The 18025-nt window shown below is 44.3% G+C and overlaps 1 protein-coding gene across 1 annotated transcript in view; it reads right to left on the reverse strand.

The window, feature by feature from the left end:
- Positions 1 to 18025, reverse strand: part of PRKCB (protein kinase C beta) — a 314044-nt gene that overhangs the window by 89561 nt on the left and 206458 nt on the right. The window contains 3 exon segments of the mRNA XM_040635210.1: positions 4602 to 4698; positions 14936 to 15070; positions 16312 to 16468. Coding sequence (XP_040491144.1) covers positions 4602 to 4698; positions 14936 to 15070; positions 16312 to 16468 — 389 coding nt within the window.

The raw sequence follows: 18025 nt of genomic DNA on the forward strand, positions 1-18025 counted from the left end.
CCACCTGATTAACACAATGCATTCTCCAACCTGTGAGGATCGAAATCCTGACCATCCCCTGGTCCCCAGCCTGCATCCTGGCCCTCAGGGGGACACCCCAGGTCCTAGTACAGCCTGCTGGTGAAGCATGAGTAAGGGGCTCCAACTTCCCAGTTTCTCCATTTGACTTTGCTTTGTGGAAATTTTTTTTCCTGTCCTTCAAGGAGCAGCAAGTGGCCACCAGTTTCATCCCTCTGTCCTGTAAGCAACCTTCTCTCCTCTGAATTCGGGACCAACAAGCCTCTTTCTACTCTCCAGCTCAATTTGCTTCTGTGCCTTTTCTCATAGGTATAGGCTATAGACCTATAATGTCTGGGTCCCCATCAAAGCTATAGTGTTTGTGTCCCCCCACTAGGCTATAACGTTTGTGTCCTCCCCTCCAAAATTCACATGTTAAAATCCATGATGGCATTAGGAGATGGGACCTTTGGGAGGCGATTAGGTCATGAGGGTGGAGCCCCCATGAGTGGGATCAGTGCCCTCATAAAAGAGGTCCCTCAGCTCTTCCGCCGAGTGAAGACACAGTGAGAAGAGAGCTGTCTAGGAACCAGGAAGGGGCTCCCACCAGAACATGACCAGATTGAGGCTTTGAACTTGGACTTCCCAAGTTTACCACAGTCCCCACTGCACCTTGTCTGACACCAAGCTTTTTCCCCTCCTTGTTATCTGCCTGGATCCTAAAAACATTTGGGTTTGTTACCCCTACACAGTGAACCTTTGGAGGACAAGAAGCCCATCCTGTGTCCCTCTGAAAGTCCCCTGATCCCCACGAGCCTCAGGCCTAGCAGGTACTCCATCAAAGAGCAAATATTTTAAAATTGAGGCCCAAATTAAAATTATCCTCTATCTTGCTGGGTTGGATATGTCCTCAGAAACAGGAATACACTAATGGTTGCCTTCTTATATCTGCAATTTAGAGCCCTAGAAGTTGGTGCTCAAAGAGAAAGCAAATAGACTGCACTTCTGAGCAAGGAGCCCTGCCTCTTTTCAGACTGCGCTGGAGGGCGGCAGAGCCACCTCGGGAGCAAGTCTCCAGGGCTGCATTTTGGATGATTAATGCCTGCCCTGGCTTGAACTACAGACTCCTCTGCAATTAAGAGGGGCTCCTACGGGCACCCCAGTCCTATGAGGGGTTCCTACGGGCCCCCCAGTACCCAGCAGCAGAGGCGAGGTCTCAGGAGGCTTGGAGCCCCCAGACATCCTTCCCAATCCCCAATTGGCCCTTCCAAAGCCTGGAAGGAATATGTTCTGAGCTTTATTTATTCCAAGGGGGAAGGTGGTAATGACAACAATGGCCTGACATTTTAATGCTATGACGCGCCAGACGCTGTTCTAAATGCATTATCTCATTCGATCTTCACGTAACCTTAGAAGCTAAGAAGCACTGTGATTCCATTTTACAGATGGGGACTCAAAGGCTCAGAGACAGAAAGTAACTTGCCTACAGTCACCCAGCAAGAAAGTGGCAGAGCTGGATTCAAATCCGAGCAGCCTGGCCCATGAACCACCCGAGTGGAATAGGGCTTCAGTGCACAGATGAGGCCCAGATGTCCCACCAGGACCTCCTGGCACTCTCCTCTCTCCACCTGGGGCTCCTTACCACTCACACCTGCAACTCCACCTGTGGGCTCACTTCCTGGCTGCAGGAGCAAGCGGGGCCCACAAGTGCTGGCCAGGGAACTCCCCAGAAAGCAGCCAACAGCCGGCGACAGAAGTTGAGCTGCTGGATGATACTGCAGTTTCGTGCCCCCCAATTGGGGACACCCCCCTGAGGCACACATTCAACTCCCAGAGTTCTCCAGCATGCTTAAACCCCAGCTGCCCACGGTGCTAACCTGCTCCGTGATACACACCCCCTTTTCCCCTCTCGGCAATGACGCTTCCTGGGATCGCCTCCCAGTGAAACTACTTGCACTTGAATCCTTACATGGTCTGTTGCTGGGGAAACTCAACCCAAGATAATGAGCAGCTAGCTCTGGGATGGTAGAAAGTTGCTTAACCTTGCTGGGAGTCCGTTTCCTCATCCGTGAAAGAAAAACGGGGATGCGAATAGTAGCCACCATTCAGGGGTACTGCAAGGGTTAAATACGCTAATATTTCCAGAGCACTTAAAATAATAAATGGCCCAGAGGAAGCATTGTATGATGTAAGAAAATTCTAAGACTGTCGGAAAACCCACTCTGAGCCATCTAAACTGGAGTTTTCCCTTCGTTGACCCAGAGACAAGCCTGTGGTCAGGCTAAAGCTCCCCAGACCGAGCCAACTCGAACATTCTGAGATACACCACGGACAGCCACCGTACCAAGCTCGCCCTGCCGTGAAATTCTATTACCCCAATGCCAGCAGCTCGATTTTACTGTCACTCAGAATTTCTCCACATAAGAGGCTTGAAAGTAATTTCTGAGTCATTCTGGGTGCTAATTGGTTATTGCACAGGGATTACATTTCTCACGTTCAAGGTCAACTGAAATTTCTCTGTGTGTCTGAGAACAATTTTCGGTCTGCTGGAAACATTTTTTTTTAATCAACAACTACAGCATGGAGCAATTATAATTCAGGCATAAACAAGCGTTTGCAGCCTCTCACTAGAAATAAACGGCTGCATTTTGTTGCTTGCAGATAAAATAGTCCTTTATTCCACGCCAATAACTGGCCCCCACAAATGCTATGTTCACGTAGGAACTGTTCTCCTGATGTCCTGAAATGTCACCCTGGCTGCCCTAGGATGGAAGAAATCATTTTGCAAACTGAGATGCCATTTTATACAAGAAAATAGTGGTGTTGGTTTTTTTTGTTTGTTTGTTTGTTTTACCCATGATGGTACATTTTTAATGCAGCAGCAAATGGGCACAGCTCTATCAAAAAGTTGAGGGAAAGAGATGGAAGGTGTTCTCTGGAAGGACTAATCAACAGTGTCCAGTTCTTGGCTCCACTGCGTGGGATGTCCTCTTACCAGCTCATCTGGGCTTGAGCCAGCTCTATGGGAATAACCTTCACTTACCAAGTTCGCTGGAGAAATGACCGATAAGCCCATGGCCAACGTGTTTATCCCACTTGTTTCCAGGAAGGGATATCCCCCTGGGTCAGACCCATCACCACAGTCTAGTGTTTGTGGAGGGCACAACAAGGGTCAATACTCAAGTGCTATTTCTGTCAATCTGAGGGACAGACTAACATGGATCTTGGGATAAAGGCCAAAATCCTTGCCAAGGCCGGCACAGCCCTTCTATTGTGATGACCAGCCACTTCCCCAGCCTTACCTTGAATTCGCCCTTTGCTCGCTCTCTCTCCTCTACCCACACTGGCCTTCTTTAAGTTTCACATAGTTGCTATAGAACTCCCCACCAGAGGGCCTTTGCACATGCGGTCCTCTCTGAATGGAATTTTCTTTTCCCCTCTCTACTCAGTTAACTTGCACTGTTGTTGCCTCAATGACACCTTCCCTCTCCTCCTGTCCCCCCTCTTATATGTTCTCAGAGTTAACATGGACCTCTCTTTCATAGAACTTTACCTGGTCACAGGTTTTTTTTTATTTGCCTGTGTGATTATTTGCTGAATAAGAATGATAATAATCTATTTCATTTTAGCTATTTTATACAATTTTTTTTGGAGTAAGAAGGCCATCACTGTTTATCTAGAATTGATGATTTCCCATCAGACTCAGTATATTGAGTTTGTACAAACAAAATAATGTGTTTTCCCTTATGAAACTACTTTAAAATCACTCAATACACATGTAATGAAAGAATTCATTTTCCCCCTAAAACATTTTCTGTGTAAAACTGGGATGTGTCTGTGACTCTCACACAGCTGAAAATGGGGTCTACTGGCCCCTCCAGAAGGGAAAGGGCTTAGATGAGGTAGAAGCAGAGCCAGACTGTAGCCCAAGGTCAGGGCCAAGGACTCTTCATCCTCAGAAGATATACCCATGGGTATTTCATGAAGTTACCAGCACAAATGATTCCATTTCTTAAAAGTATAGCACCATCCCGCCAATAGATCCAAATCTAGCTTCTATTCCTCAGCAAGTCTGGTTGACTCAGCCTCCAAAATAGAGCAATCCTCTGTCCACTTCTTTCATTCACCATTACTACCACCCCAGTCCAAGCTCCCATCAAAATGACCTGAGAAGGGGCGCACCTGGGTGGCTCAGTCGGTTAAGCATCCGGCTCCTGATTTTGGCTCTGGGTCATGATCTCAGGGTCAGGGGATCGGGCCCCATGTCAGGCTCTGTGCTCGGCATGAAGTCTGCTTGTCCCTCTCCCTCTGCTCCCCCCTTTCTCCCCTCTCTCTCTCTCAATCTCTAAAATAAATAAATAAAATCTTTTAAAAAAATGATCTGAGAAGTGAAGGAGCACTTTGGAAGAAAAGTTAAATCTGAATGAGGGCAAGGAGGCAGGAATGACTTCACAAAGCAGGGTACACCTGGTTGGGGTTTTTCTGGACGTCGCAAAGGCACAGAGTCATGAAAGACCTCGGTAGAAGGCCTTTCATAACCAGAGACACAGCAAATGAGGCTGACTCAACCAGTTCCCGCTGACGTAGAAAGAAAGACCACTCACCTCGAATTTCTGCCGCAGCTCTTCATTGCCTTCGCTTCCTTCCGGCGGCACAGGCACATTGAAGTACTCGCCTTCCTCCTGGCTCAGCAGCTTAAACCTAAAGGGAGACAGGGAGACAGGGCAAATTCCATGACCGGACTTGATATTATTTTGTCAGTTAGGATAAGAAAAGGAAGACTATAGACAGCTCTACCTTAAAAAAATGCGTTGAGGCTTTTTTCTTTCTAGGTGTGCCCGTACGTGTTTGTGGCCAGGTATGCTATGTTTATTTTAAAACTACTCCACAGTTTTCAGAAAAAAACGAATATTCTCTGTTTATGCAATGTTCTGGCTCTGCTCTGTCTCTCATCTTCACACACACACACACACACTTTTCTTAGTTCTCTTATTCAGTACTGTACGTTTTTACCTACTTTTGTCCACTAAGTGCTTTCTTATTCTGAAAGAATGCTACGAAGATCTCCCATGGTCAATGGAGTCTTAGCACATTCTCCCAGCATCCTGGCTCTCAGCAACATCTGGAAGACGACAGCCTTGTCTCCATGATGCTGTTTTCTCTGCAGACACCTTCCCAAAATGCCCTGTATTAACCCCTTGAGAAATGGCATCCCTTTGCAGGTAAGTACACAAGCCCCGGAATCAAACTCTGCCTGGGTCCAAATCTCGCTTCTGCCCTTGCCTCCTTCAGTCCCTGGATAAGCTAGCTAGGCTCTCTGAGCCTCAATTTTTCTCATCTATAAATTGGAACAGGGGCGCCTGGGTAGCGCAGTCGTTAAGCGTCTGCCTTCGGCTCAGGGCATGATCCTGGCGTTCCGGGATCGAGTCCCACATCGGGCTCCTCCGCTGGGAGCCTGCTACTTCCTTTCCCACTCCCCTGCTGTGTTCCCTCTCTCGCTGGCTGTCTCTCTGTCACATAAATAGATAAAATTTTTAAATATATATATATATATATATAAATTGGAACAAAAGTTTTTTTCAGGGGCACCTGGCTGGCTCAGAGCATGCAACTCTAAACCTCAGGGTCGTGAGTTTGAGCCCCATGTTGGGCATAGAGATTACTTTAAAAAAAAAAAAAAAGTCTTTTTCATAGGATTACTGTGGAGCTGAGATACGGTGACTCACGCAAAATGATAGGAACAGTGCCTGGCGTTTAGCAAGTGATAAAAGAAATCATCATCATCATTACGAATATTGACATTATCATAATAAACAAGATGGCTTTCAGTATGTTTTTGACGACAAAGATGCTTCCATCTACTCAAAGGGTAACACGAGAGGAAGGAAAAGGACATTCCAAAGACAGCTTAGTCGCTAAAGGGAAAAAACATCCCAGAGCTCCTCACTCCCAAAGAAAGACTTCTTAAACCAAATTCACAATTTTCATAATGATTTTTTCCTCCATTCACAAAACTTCCTCAGCAGCTCCTAAAAATAGGAGGAGAGGTGATTCAAAGCAGAGGGATTATTTGCGCCTCTACGCCTCCACATTTAATATTCAATTATCCTTGGGGCACCTGGGTGGCTCAGTTGGTTAAACGTCTGCCTTCAACTCAGGTCATGATCCTGGGGTCCTGGGATCAAGCCCCATATGGGGCTCCCTGCTCAGTGGGGAGTCTGCTTCTCCCTCTGCCCCTCCCCTCCTCAAATAAATAATCTTTTAAAAAATATTCAATCGTCTGCTTCCTAATTCCAAAAGAAATACAAAAGTAAGAGAACATCTGTATTTTTTTGGCAATCAAGAAGGGTGCTATCCGCACAGCAGCAATTTCTAGGAACTCGACAAATTAAAGTAATAGTAAGAGAACACGGAGCAGTGGTTGGCAAATATTCGCTTTTGTGGAATTTCCTAAATCTGGTTATTATGATCCATTTCATCGTTTTCATTATATCATCTCCTTTTTAAATAGTATATTCACTTTAAAAAGGAAGCCAACAGGTTACAAGAGAAAGTAACTGTAAAAAAATAAACACATGCAAATCAAAGTCACCCAAGTCCAAGTAGATGGCGTTGCTTACCAACGGCTCTGAGACTAATGCCCCCCCCCCTTGTTAAAATGGGAGCTCAGCCAGTGGCACAAGTTAAAGAATGTTAAGGGTACAGCAACACCGGCTGAGACTTTCTCTTTGTGGTAATCTGAAGGTTTGAAGGAGCACTGGCCAAAGAAAAGCTTGGCCAGTGTACAACTCAGTATTACTAATACCCAAACATGTGCTATCTAAACCATATATGGTCTAAGCCACTTTGGAAACTACAGATCGAGGGGGACTGAGCAGTGGTGACCAGTCAATGGGACCCCTGAAAGAACCCCACTAACAACCCTGGGCCAGACCACCAGGGACTAGCTGACAGCCACCCATTCTAATCCGTATTCAGGAAGGATGGGACATGTCACATACCCTCACTATGTCTGCTGGAGCCAACATGCTGTCATTATTGCTTCTGAAGAAGGACTTGTGTCTGTTAGAAAAGAGAAGCAAGGACCCCTTCCAACTTTGAGTTGCACAAAACCAACATGGGGAACATGCCCCCCCTACAGTGCAGTAGGGCTGACTGTTGTGCAGCTGTTTCCAGCTGTGGATCTCTCCAAAATAGCTATAGGGAACAGGATCCCTGTTCTGACAAAGAAAAATTCCAAAAAATACAAAAGACTCCTTTCTCCCTTCATCTGATTTTGAAAAATTACAACTGGGACACTCATAATTCCTGTGCCCATCCGTCTATAAGGAAGGGCAGATACAGAAAAATAACAGGATGTATGAAAAACTCAGTCAAATAGAAATAATGAGAAATCAGATAAGTACCTCCCATGAAATAGAACTATTGCCAAAAGAGAGAAAATTCTAAAAAATATCTAGTTTATACTTTCAGTGAGATTCAAGAAGCTAATGCATCTTTAAAAAGGGAACAATCGAAGATCAGAAAAGGCTACTTTCGGAAGGAAAATGTAATTACTAAATTTAAAAATCCACTGGAGACAATGAACACTAAGCTGGATAATTCAGATAACAATTAGGAAATTAGAAGACAACCCTCAGAAATTTTTCTGGCAGTTGAACCTGATATTTATTATATTGATTGGAGCTTAACTGAATGCTTTATATACCATTAAGAAAAATGCTTATTACCAAAATTAATATACAACATGAAAGGAAGGAATATAGCAACGTATATATCGGGAAAGACATCTTATGATCTATCTTATGTAAAAAGTTCTTACAATTCAATAAGAAAATGACAGACAAAAATCAGGACCTACTCATTTATAAACAAATGGCAATATACAAATGAAAATATTCAACATAATTAGTAACAAAATATGTATGATAATAAAATTATGTAAATATGTATAATTAGTAACAAAATATGTATAATTTTTGCATTATATCTTTGAAATTTATAATACCAGATGTTGACAAGTGTGGGTGAAATGAAAAGTATCATGCAGCACTGGTGAGAATGTAAATTGAAAAAAATCGCAGAACAGTTTGGCAAACACTTTAACAATACATATGTTCTCAAAGCCATCGATTCCAGGATTAGGAATTTCTTAGGAAATAATTAAAGCTATGCACAGAGGTTTTGCTGCAAGAGGTTTTACTGTAGAATTATTCATATAGGTAAGCATTACACATTTTATAATACAAATATGATTCTGTAAGTTGCGGCAGATCTATAGAACGGGCCCCATGAAAATGATGTTGCCCAAGATTACTGAATTATAGGGAAAAGTGTTCATAATGCATTGTTAGATGAAAAACGGGGCTGCTACACAGCACGTACAGTAAGATTTCGTTTTTTGTTTCATACACACATGTGAGTGCAGACACACACACATGCACACAGAAAAAAACCTCTTAATAATGTCAATAGTGATTATCCCTGGACAATGGGATTCTGGATAATATTTTGTTTTCTTATTTATATTTTTCTAATAATTATTCAATTAATAATAATCACTGATACTGAGTACTTACTATTCACCAGACACGGGGTGCTTCACTTGTATTAACTACTTTAGTATCACAACTATCCTATGACATAATTACCGCTATTATCTCCAAATGAGAAAAGGAGTCAGAGAGGGAAGGTAACTTGCCCAGGGGTACACGGCCAGGAAATGGACGAGCAGAGACTCTAACCCAGGACGTCTGATTCCAAAGCTTTAGTTTTTTGGGGAGAGGGATGGGATTTGTAATAAGACCAACAGGACATTATTAGTAATAAAAGAAAGCTTAAAGAAACATAAATTTAAGGTAATAATGACATAATAATTGTCTGTTCACAAGAAGAAGAAAAGAATGAAATAGGAAAGAAGAAAAAAAAAAACCTTTACAATCAAAAACCATGATGGAAATGTGGCAATTATGACCATAAACATTAAAACATTTTCCTATGGAAAAGAAGAAAGACTTTCAGATTCAGGATTTTTTGGGTTTTTTTACCCAACAACACGCCACTTGTTATACCAAACCAAAGGACTCAGATTAAACATAAGAAAATGGGCAGGATCCACTAGGCAAGAAGTATTTACCACTCTGCAACCAAACGAGATAGGTTGAAAGGTCAATCAGATGTCCTCATTCCTTGGCTCCTCTACTTACTCTGGGCAGGAGATGAAGTTCCTAAAAGGCCCCCATGGAATCTGCTGAGCCCTCCTTATCCTGCCAGTCCTTGCTCCCTACTGCCACCCCCTTTGCAGATCCAGTTCCAGCCACACAGGTCACTTTGCTGACCCTCAAACCTGCTGGGGGCACTCCTACCTCAGGGCCTTTGCACTTGCTGTTCTCACCATCTGGGACAATCTCCCCCTAGACTTCCACATGTTCACTCCCTCACCTCCCTTCAGGTCTTTGCCATGTGTCACCTTTCCAGTGAATCCTTTCCTGGGAATTGTATTAAATAAATTGGAGTATCACCCCCTGTTCCCCCCCCCACCGCCAGCATTCCTTATCCCTGTTTGTTGTTTGCTTTTCTCTATAACATTTATTTTTTAATTTTTTTTAAAGTAGACTCCATGCCCAGTGTGGAGCCCAACGAAGGGCTTGAACTCATGACCGTGAGATCAAGACCTGAGCTGAGATCAAGAGCTGGACGCCTAACTGACTAAGCCACCCAGGCGCTCCTCTCTATAGCATTTATCAGCCTCAAACATGCTATTTTTTACTACTCATTTTTTTAAAATTTTGTGCATTGTTCTCCAAATAAAAAGAAACCTCCATGAACCCAAAGATTCAGTATATAGGTACTTGCTATGTATACTCACTGTAGAAATGCCACCAACAAGGCAAAATCATGGGCAAAGTGTATTAACTGGAACAGACATATTGTGTTGATATAAGTCATTTTTGAAAATAAGTCTTGGAGAGCTATGTGGTCAATAATGATGCCACACACATAGAAAGCAAAAAAACATCAGAAATGAAAGATAGTGTTTGAAAAAATGTTACTGGGAGAAGCTTAATAAGCATTGTGCATTTTGGTCAGATGAAACAAATAAAAAAAAATAGGAAGGCATGGGAGATCTGGATATTATATTAAGGTGGAATTAAAAAACACTGAAATGCATGACCTACAAGTAGTAAATGTAATCTTTTTATTGAAGTGTCCACAGAACATTTAGTAACACTGAACTAAGGTAAATTGGAAAAAGAAAAAAAAAAAGAAAGAAAGAAAGAAAGAAAAAGAAAAGTGTACAGGACATATTCTCTGACCATAAAGTATTAACGCTCTCATTTGACATTAATAATGAAAAATGAAACAAAAAGCTAACACCAGTGATTTCCAAAATGCCCAAATAAAAGCACGCTTGAAAGGAAATTAAAAACACAATTGCAGACCTTGAGCAAAGCAACAAAAGCTGGAATGCGACATATCACAGCTCGGAGGAAATCTTTATTCCTCCAAAGCTCGTTCTTTATTCTTGAAGAGCAGAGTCCGTTAAGAGAGGAAAAATAAATTAGCAAAATATTCAACTGAAATTCACAGGCAACCACCCAACAAACCCACAGAAAAGAAGACTGAAACATAGAATTGATACGTAAATCCCATAGCTCAGTCTTTGCAGAAAAATAAACCACAGCAAAACAGATGAACCCCTGGAAAACAAGGGGAAGGAAAGGAAACAGCAAAAACAAATAAAATTAGAAACAAAGGAGTGGATCTGACGACAGACACGGGGCTGGTGGCAAAGTGGCAGATGAAGGGGCCTGAGGCTGGCGTGCCACATCTGGGAGCTCGCACAGCTGCCTTCTGCCTTTCCGCCACGTGGTCTTCAATTACAGCACAACAGAAGAGCTGGGAGAGCTCGTCCCCTGCCAGATGTGGAAACTGAGTCTCGGAGATGGCATGGCACTCACCAAAGACCCCACAGGGACAAGTATCCAAATTTCTACAATTTGTTACATTTACAGTCAAGAGAGCATCACAGATGTCTGGGCCCTGAATCTTTTAGGGGGGACTTTCATCTGCAAAATCCGAAGAGGGCCTTTATTTAGCAAAAGTCCCCTCCTATAATTCCAACAATTTCACAACTCTCCTAGGAGGGGGGTCGGGGATGCTGCGATTAGACCTGACTAATGGATATGTAATGGCTGAGAAGGCTGGAGTACAGAGAGGTGAAGTGATTCACCTGAAGTCACAAAGCATTCATCCACTGAGGACAGCCAAGGTCAAAACCCTCCCATCCACCCTCTAGGCCTCTGCCAAACCCCTGGACCAGGAGGCAGAATGGGATACGCATGTGTTTAGGCCCTGGCATCCTAGAGACCTGGACCCAAGCACCGTCACGTACAAGCTGTGTGTCCTTTCACATGTTGCTTGACTACTCTGATCCCAGGAACAACACTCCACCCAGAACTGGTGGGAGAATTGAAGGACTGATGACATGTACGTGCAGGGATATTTTGGACTCGGTCCTTTTGTCCTCCCCGCACTCTGCTGTTTGTTTCCAGGAGTGGATGGGGCAGTCACCAGACCCGGAAGGGGTGGTACCAGTGGGAGAGAGTCCTGCCCATTTAGGCCTGAAGAACCACGAGAAGTGAGCAAGGATAGGGGGAAAGCAGAGGGGCTTTTCCCGGCCTCCTCTGCCCTGGGCAGAGACCTACGTGGAGGGCCACACCTCACAGCAGCAATAGGCCAGGGATACAGGGATCACTCAGACAGCACTCCTGGCCCACATGCAGGAGGCTGAGAAAAGAGGGCTTGCACAAGTCGCCTAGGGAGTGGGACAAAGAGGACACTCTGTGGAAGGACCTCACAACCAGAGGCAACAGGCCAGGACCTGGGATGCTCCAGCAGGAAGCCAGAAATGATGCTCCAAACCTGGGGGTTGGGGTGGTGGGGGACCCATCCAGCCTCAGCGGGCACGAGTTTAGTGACTGGGCAGGATCTGCAGCAGTCAAGCCCAGAAGGCATACACCACAGGCAGAAGGGTCCCCCTTCTCACCACCAGGAGGTCACAAGACTGCCTAAGAAAGTCTGGTTGCATTACAGAAAATAAAGAGGCTATGTGTGGGTATCAATGTGTGACTCCAGGACACCTGGAAAGTGATCAGCCCAGAGCCTGGCATCCAGTTAAGAGTCAATAAGTGGTAGCTATTGCTCTGGTGATTATTATTATTATGTGCTCTCTCCTGTCTCACGTAGACACCCTGGGGGAGCATCCATTCTTTCTCTTTAACCTCCTTACGCCTGGTTTACAGAGGAAGGGACATGCAATCTGTCACTGGTGCTGATGGCAGCATGCAAAGTCAGATCATCCATATGTTAAGAAAAATTACCCAAGTTTTTATCATGAATGGATGTTGTACTTTGTCAAATGCCTTTTTTTTTTTTTTTGCATCTATTGAGATGATCATACGGTTTTTATCCTTTCTCTTGTTGATGGGATGTATCGCGCTGATTGAACCACCCCTGCATCCCCGGGATAAATCCCACTTGATCATGGGGAATGGGTTTTTTTTTTAAGGTATTGTTGGATTTGGTTTGCTAGTATCTTGTTGAGAATTTCTGCACCTCTGTGAAATGGGGAAACGGCAAGAAGATGGCAGCGTGACCTCTTAACTGTCATGCAAAAACATTTTCTAAATAGTTATCTCCTTCCCTGCTACTACTTACTACTAGTCTATTACTTAGAACTGTTAGTTATAATCCACAATCCAGTAGGGCCCAGATGGCCTCCTGGCTCTGCAAAGGCAATCGCTAACTTTTAGAAGTTCTTTCAGTCTGGGGCGCGGGGCTGGCTTTAGTCGGGACAAGTGTGCAACTCTTGATCTCTGGGTTGTGAGTTCGAGCCCCACGGTGGGTGCAGAGGTTGCTTAAAAATAAAATCTTAAAAAAAGAAGAAGAAAAAGAGGAGTTCTTCCAGCCAGTAGACAGATCGCCTCCAAGGTTGTGATTTCATTGCCCTGTTCAGCAGCCACTTTTACCTCTAACTTAGAAGTGACTTCAGCATTCCTGTAACTCCTGGCATGCCAATCTCTGCTTCTCAAACCTTGGGAATCAGCCATTCATGTTCCTGGTTTCCCCCTTCGTGAGCTAAGGAAAACTGTGACAAATGTTCCTTACCTATTTTTTTGAGAATTCTGTTGTTAACGGTTTGTGATCTGTGCATTAACACACCTTATTACTACTGTTATTTTTATGCCCACTTGGCTTCCATCCTCCTTCACATCCATCACCATGTTGTCATTGATTAGTCATCGGTGTCATTTCTTTTCGCTCCAGAAGCTAAGTGCCACGAGGGCACGTCCGTCTTACACCTGACGGATCTCTAGTGACTAGAATGGACTAGAGAAAGACTCAATATCTATTTGAATAAAAGTCTGTGATAAATACAGGGGCTCCTGGGTGGCTCAGTCGGTTTAACGTCCGACTCTTGGTCTCATCACAGGGTGCTGAGATCGGGCCCCAAGTCGGGCTCCGAGCTCAGCGGGGAGTCTGCTTGAGATTCTCTCTCTCCCTCTGCACTTCCCCCGGGCCCCCGCTCGCATTCTCTCTCTTTCTCTCAAATAAATAAATAAATCTTTAAAAACAACAACAACAACAAAGTCTATGATGAATAGGGAGGAGAGACAAGGAGGTTGTACGGTGAGCAATGGAAAGGATGTGTGGTCCAAGTGATACATTCTCTTTCTTGCTAAACTGGTCTGCTTTTTATTTTCTTTCACTTGTAACTGAAAAAGCCCCAAATGAGACCATTCAGAAGGGAGACAATTTCTCTTAAAGAGACAAGCGCAGCCACTAATCCCCACTTTGCCCAAAGCTATGGTGCCAGGTTGGACTGTGTATTCTGACTCCTTTTATTCAGATGACGGTGAAACCAACCATTGCCAAGGGGGCTTACCCAGCCTCTTCGCTGGGAATACGGAACAAGGATTTTTGCCATGAGAAGGGAACGAAGCAAAAACTGCAGAACAAAGGAGACACCGCAGCTGACCATGACTGCAACCTCCCAGCACCTCCGTCCCAACGAAGGAGCATCTTCTTACGGAGCCAGGATCTGACAGTGGATTTCATGTATCTTTAGGGTATATTGTGAGAGCCACGTTAGTGCCCATGGGGCCAGTCAAGACATGTAACTGTGTAAAGTTAGGCGAATGTAAAGCAATAGGGAATGGTGAAGACTACGGCAAACAGAAAATCCATGTCCTGTGTGAATGAGGCATTAGCTAACTACTCACCTGTTCTCAATTGTTGCCTTCTAAGCCCAGTGCATCCAGATATTTTTGGCTTTGCAAGCCAGAAGTCCGGATTTTTTATTTTTTATTTTTTAAGTAGGTTCCATGCCTAGCAGGGAGCCCAATGTGGGGCTTGAACTCACAACTCTGAGATCAAGACCTAAGCTGAGATCAAGAGTAGGACACTTGGGGCACCTGGGTAGCTCAGTTGGTTAAGTGTCTGCCTTTAGCTCAGGTCATGATCTCAGGGTCCTGGGATAAGGCCCTGCATCAGGCTCCCTGCTCAGTGGGGAGTCTGCTTCTCCCTCTCCCTTTGCCCCTCCACCCTGCTCGTGCTCTCTATCTCTCTCTCAAATAAATACACAAAATCTTTTTTAAAAAGTTGGATGCTTAACCGATTGAACCACCCAGGCACCCCCAGAAGTCCAGATTTTTATGGAAAATGTTCTGATTTTGAATATACTAGCAACTGATTTTTTTTTTTCTTAAGTACAAGGACCAAATAAAACATATCCATGAGGCAGATCCAATCTATCAGCCATCACTCTGTGATTCTGCTTTAGTATTTCACTTTGAGGACAAAAAGGAAAATATCCTTCTTCCCACATGCGATGGACCAAGCTGTATGGTAGTCTTCAAAGCAAAATCCTGCTTACCAGCCATCAACACCAGCTTTCTGCAGTTCGGAAATCCCAAACGACAAAGATCCCATGAAGTCATTCCTGCTGGTCAGATCCCAATCCCAAATCTCTACAGACAGTCTTCTGTCTTTGTCCGATTCTTTCAGTTGGCTGCCAAGAGCAAAAAGAGAGAAGTCAGCAGAGGTTACAGCAATTTCTCAAGCAGATGAAATGTTTAAGAGGACAAGGCCCGAAGGTAGGAATTTTTAAAGATTACAAGCTGTTGCAAGAAACATGTTCCGTTTCCATCCCAGGAAAGCTCCTCAGGGAGGAAGAGCTTCTCAAGTTCCCAGCCTGTGGCTCAACCGGGTGGAGGACCTGGGCCAGCTCTGACAGAAACCATTCTAACTGCTTCTGCCACCTTATGTCTTAATAGGGTTCATGATGTTCGGGAAACCCTACTGACACGGTGGAGATAAGAACTATGGATATCAATCATATAATTGCGTGAGTGTCTGCACACACGTGAGTTAGCATGAGGCTGAGGACATCTGTGGAGGAAAGAGTCTTATCAGTGCTGGTCGGGGGAACCTGTCTGTTTTGAGGCACGTCCTTGATGGAGGCTGAGGTGCACCCCCAGTTTTGCCCTGAGAGAGGAAACGGGGGATGGGGCTCCCACAAGGAATCATGCTTTTGGTCCGTAGCCTCTGGAGTCAGACTGTCAGAAGTCAAATTCCCCTCGACCCTATATTGACTGGGGGACTCTGGCCACATTCTTTAACCTCTTCAAGCCCCACTGGTTAAATGGGGATGAAAAGGCCAATGAACTGAGATCATTCAATAGAGTGTTTTTATAACTGGGATATGCTCCATAAATATTGGCTGATGTTGTGAACCCTTGTGGGCCCAGGTGCATCAAAAAGCGACCCCAGGTTCTTGGAGCACTGGCCCGGGAAGATCCTCCATGGAAGTTGGCAGAAAACTCTCAACAGGCTGCAGCCCCAGCATATCCATATCCACAGACTCAGCCCTAGAGGGGTTATCACCACACCCTATGGGTTACGTCCCACTGTTCACTGAGACCAGAGCTTCTCCCACAACTTGCCTTCACCTAGCAACACATCACACTACTTTCTATCCCACCCACTCCCCACACCACAGACATTCTCAACTCTATTAAAAAAAAAAGTTCCAATTTTTACTTGGCCTGCAATGCAAAAGTGCAGATGGAGGGGGAGGAAGGGAAGAGAAGAGGGAGAAAGGGAGGGAGAGAGGGAGGGAGGGAAGGAAGGAGGGAGGGAGAGAGGGAGGGGAGAAATGAAATGGAAGCTGGGAGGGGGCACTCCCCAATCTCAGGTGGCCCACAAGCCAACTCCCACCACCCACGCTGGGCGGCAATAATTTTAACTTACAATCTGAATGTCTCATTCCACTCAGGGTTGAGGGAGCACTTGATGGTTTTGGTCTTCTGCTTGCTCTCGCTCTTGGGGTCAGGAATCAGTTTCAGTTTCACGTAAGGGTCTGACAAGCCATTGGGGTCCATAGGTACAAGGTTTTTAGCATCTCTTACTAAAAAAAGAAAAAGCAATTTCAGCATTAATGGCCGCGTAATGTTTAAGCATCAACCAGTGAGGGCTGGAGAACCTGCGGACAAGACCTTGGCACCACACTTATTTAACAGGAATTGTACACAGGAACATCGACAGCTAAGAAGCATGCAAAGCAAGACAGACTGGTAGGATGTAGCCTCTGCTCTACAGGAGCTCAAAACTGATTTCTGACTCTCACACTGCTTTACCCACTGTGCCCCCAAGATTAACTGTACCCTCTCTAAGCTTGTGTTCCACCAAGCCAACAAGAAAGATTGGCTTCTTTCCACGAGCATAATGTTTCCAAGATTCATCCACATTGTGGCACGGATCAGCACATCATCTATGGCTGAATATTATCCCCTTGTATGGATATCTCATGCTTTGTTTACCCATTCATCAGATGGACATTGAGGTTGTTCCCATTTTTTGGCTCTTGTGAACAGTGCTGCTATGAACCTCTGTGCGCTCTGACACAGATGGTCACACGTTGTAGGATTCCATTCATATGAAACATCCAGAACAGGTAAATCCACAGAGACAGAAAAAGCAGACCAGTGGTGGCCAAGAGCTCGAGAGTGACTACGTAATGGGTAAGGGGTGTCCTTTACTGGTGATGACATTTCTTGGAACTAGATACAGGTAATGGTCGTACAACCTTGTGAATATACTAAATGCCAGTGAATGGTACACTTTAAGATGGTTAATGGTTAATTTTATGTTGTGTGAATTTTAACTCAATTCAAAAAGCAAAAGCTAAAAGAGAAAGAGTTGCTTTCCAAACCAGGGTACACCTGTCGTCCACGGAACACCCATAACCACCACCCAGACAGCTCAGAGATAAGGTTGGAAAAATATCACAGCATTATAGGTAGGCTCCACTCTCAAAGAAGAACACTGAGTAAAAGAGACTGTAAGACTGGCTTAAAGAAGAAAGGAAGAAGAGGGTCAGTAGTGTAGACACAACTAGCCACAGGAAGGATGAGGTGGAATAAAACATCAGCCTAGAGAAACAGAAGCAGTTAGTTAGGAGTCAACTTAAAAGCCAGTTACATAGGCAGCCATGGAAAGGAGATGGGAAAAATCAGAATTGTACAGGTCGTAAGGATACGGTGCCAACCATCTCACTTTTGATAGAAAAATCCAAAGTATTACATTAGCAGATTGAATCAAGTGATCTTCCAAAAAGCTAATATAGAATGACTCCTACCAGGAAAGCAAAGATGGTTCAATCATAGAAAATCTATTATTAAAATAGTCATTATATGCATAGGTCAAAGGAGAAAACCATGGGATCATTAAAATTAGCTAGAAATAGCAGGAAATTGTCTTCACAGGATAAAGGTTATCTGAAATAACAGCTCCATAGTTAATGATAAATGAGATCCCCTTAAAGGCAGGAAGACAATAGACATCCATGACCCCACTATAATTTGAAAATTTTTTCTAAGTGTTCCATAAGTTCATTAACACAATAGAAACAGAATACTGGATAGTAAGGGATAAAGCACCCCCTCACCTCCTATAACCTTTGTTT

The sequence above is a fragment of the Ursus maritimus genome, unplaced genomic scaffold, assembly GCF_017311325.1.
Source record: "Ursus maritimus isolate PB19 unplaced genomic scaffold, ASM1731132v1 scaffold_2, whole genome shotgun sequence".
Lineage (NCBI taxonomy): Eukaryota > Metazoa > Chordata > Mammalia > Carnivora > Ursidae > Ursus > Ursus maritimus.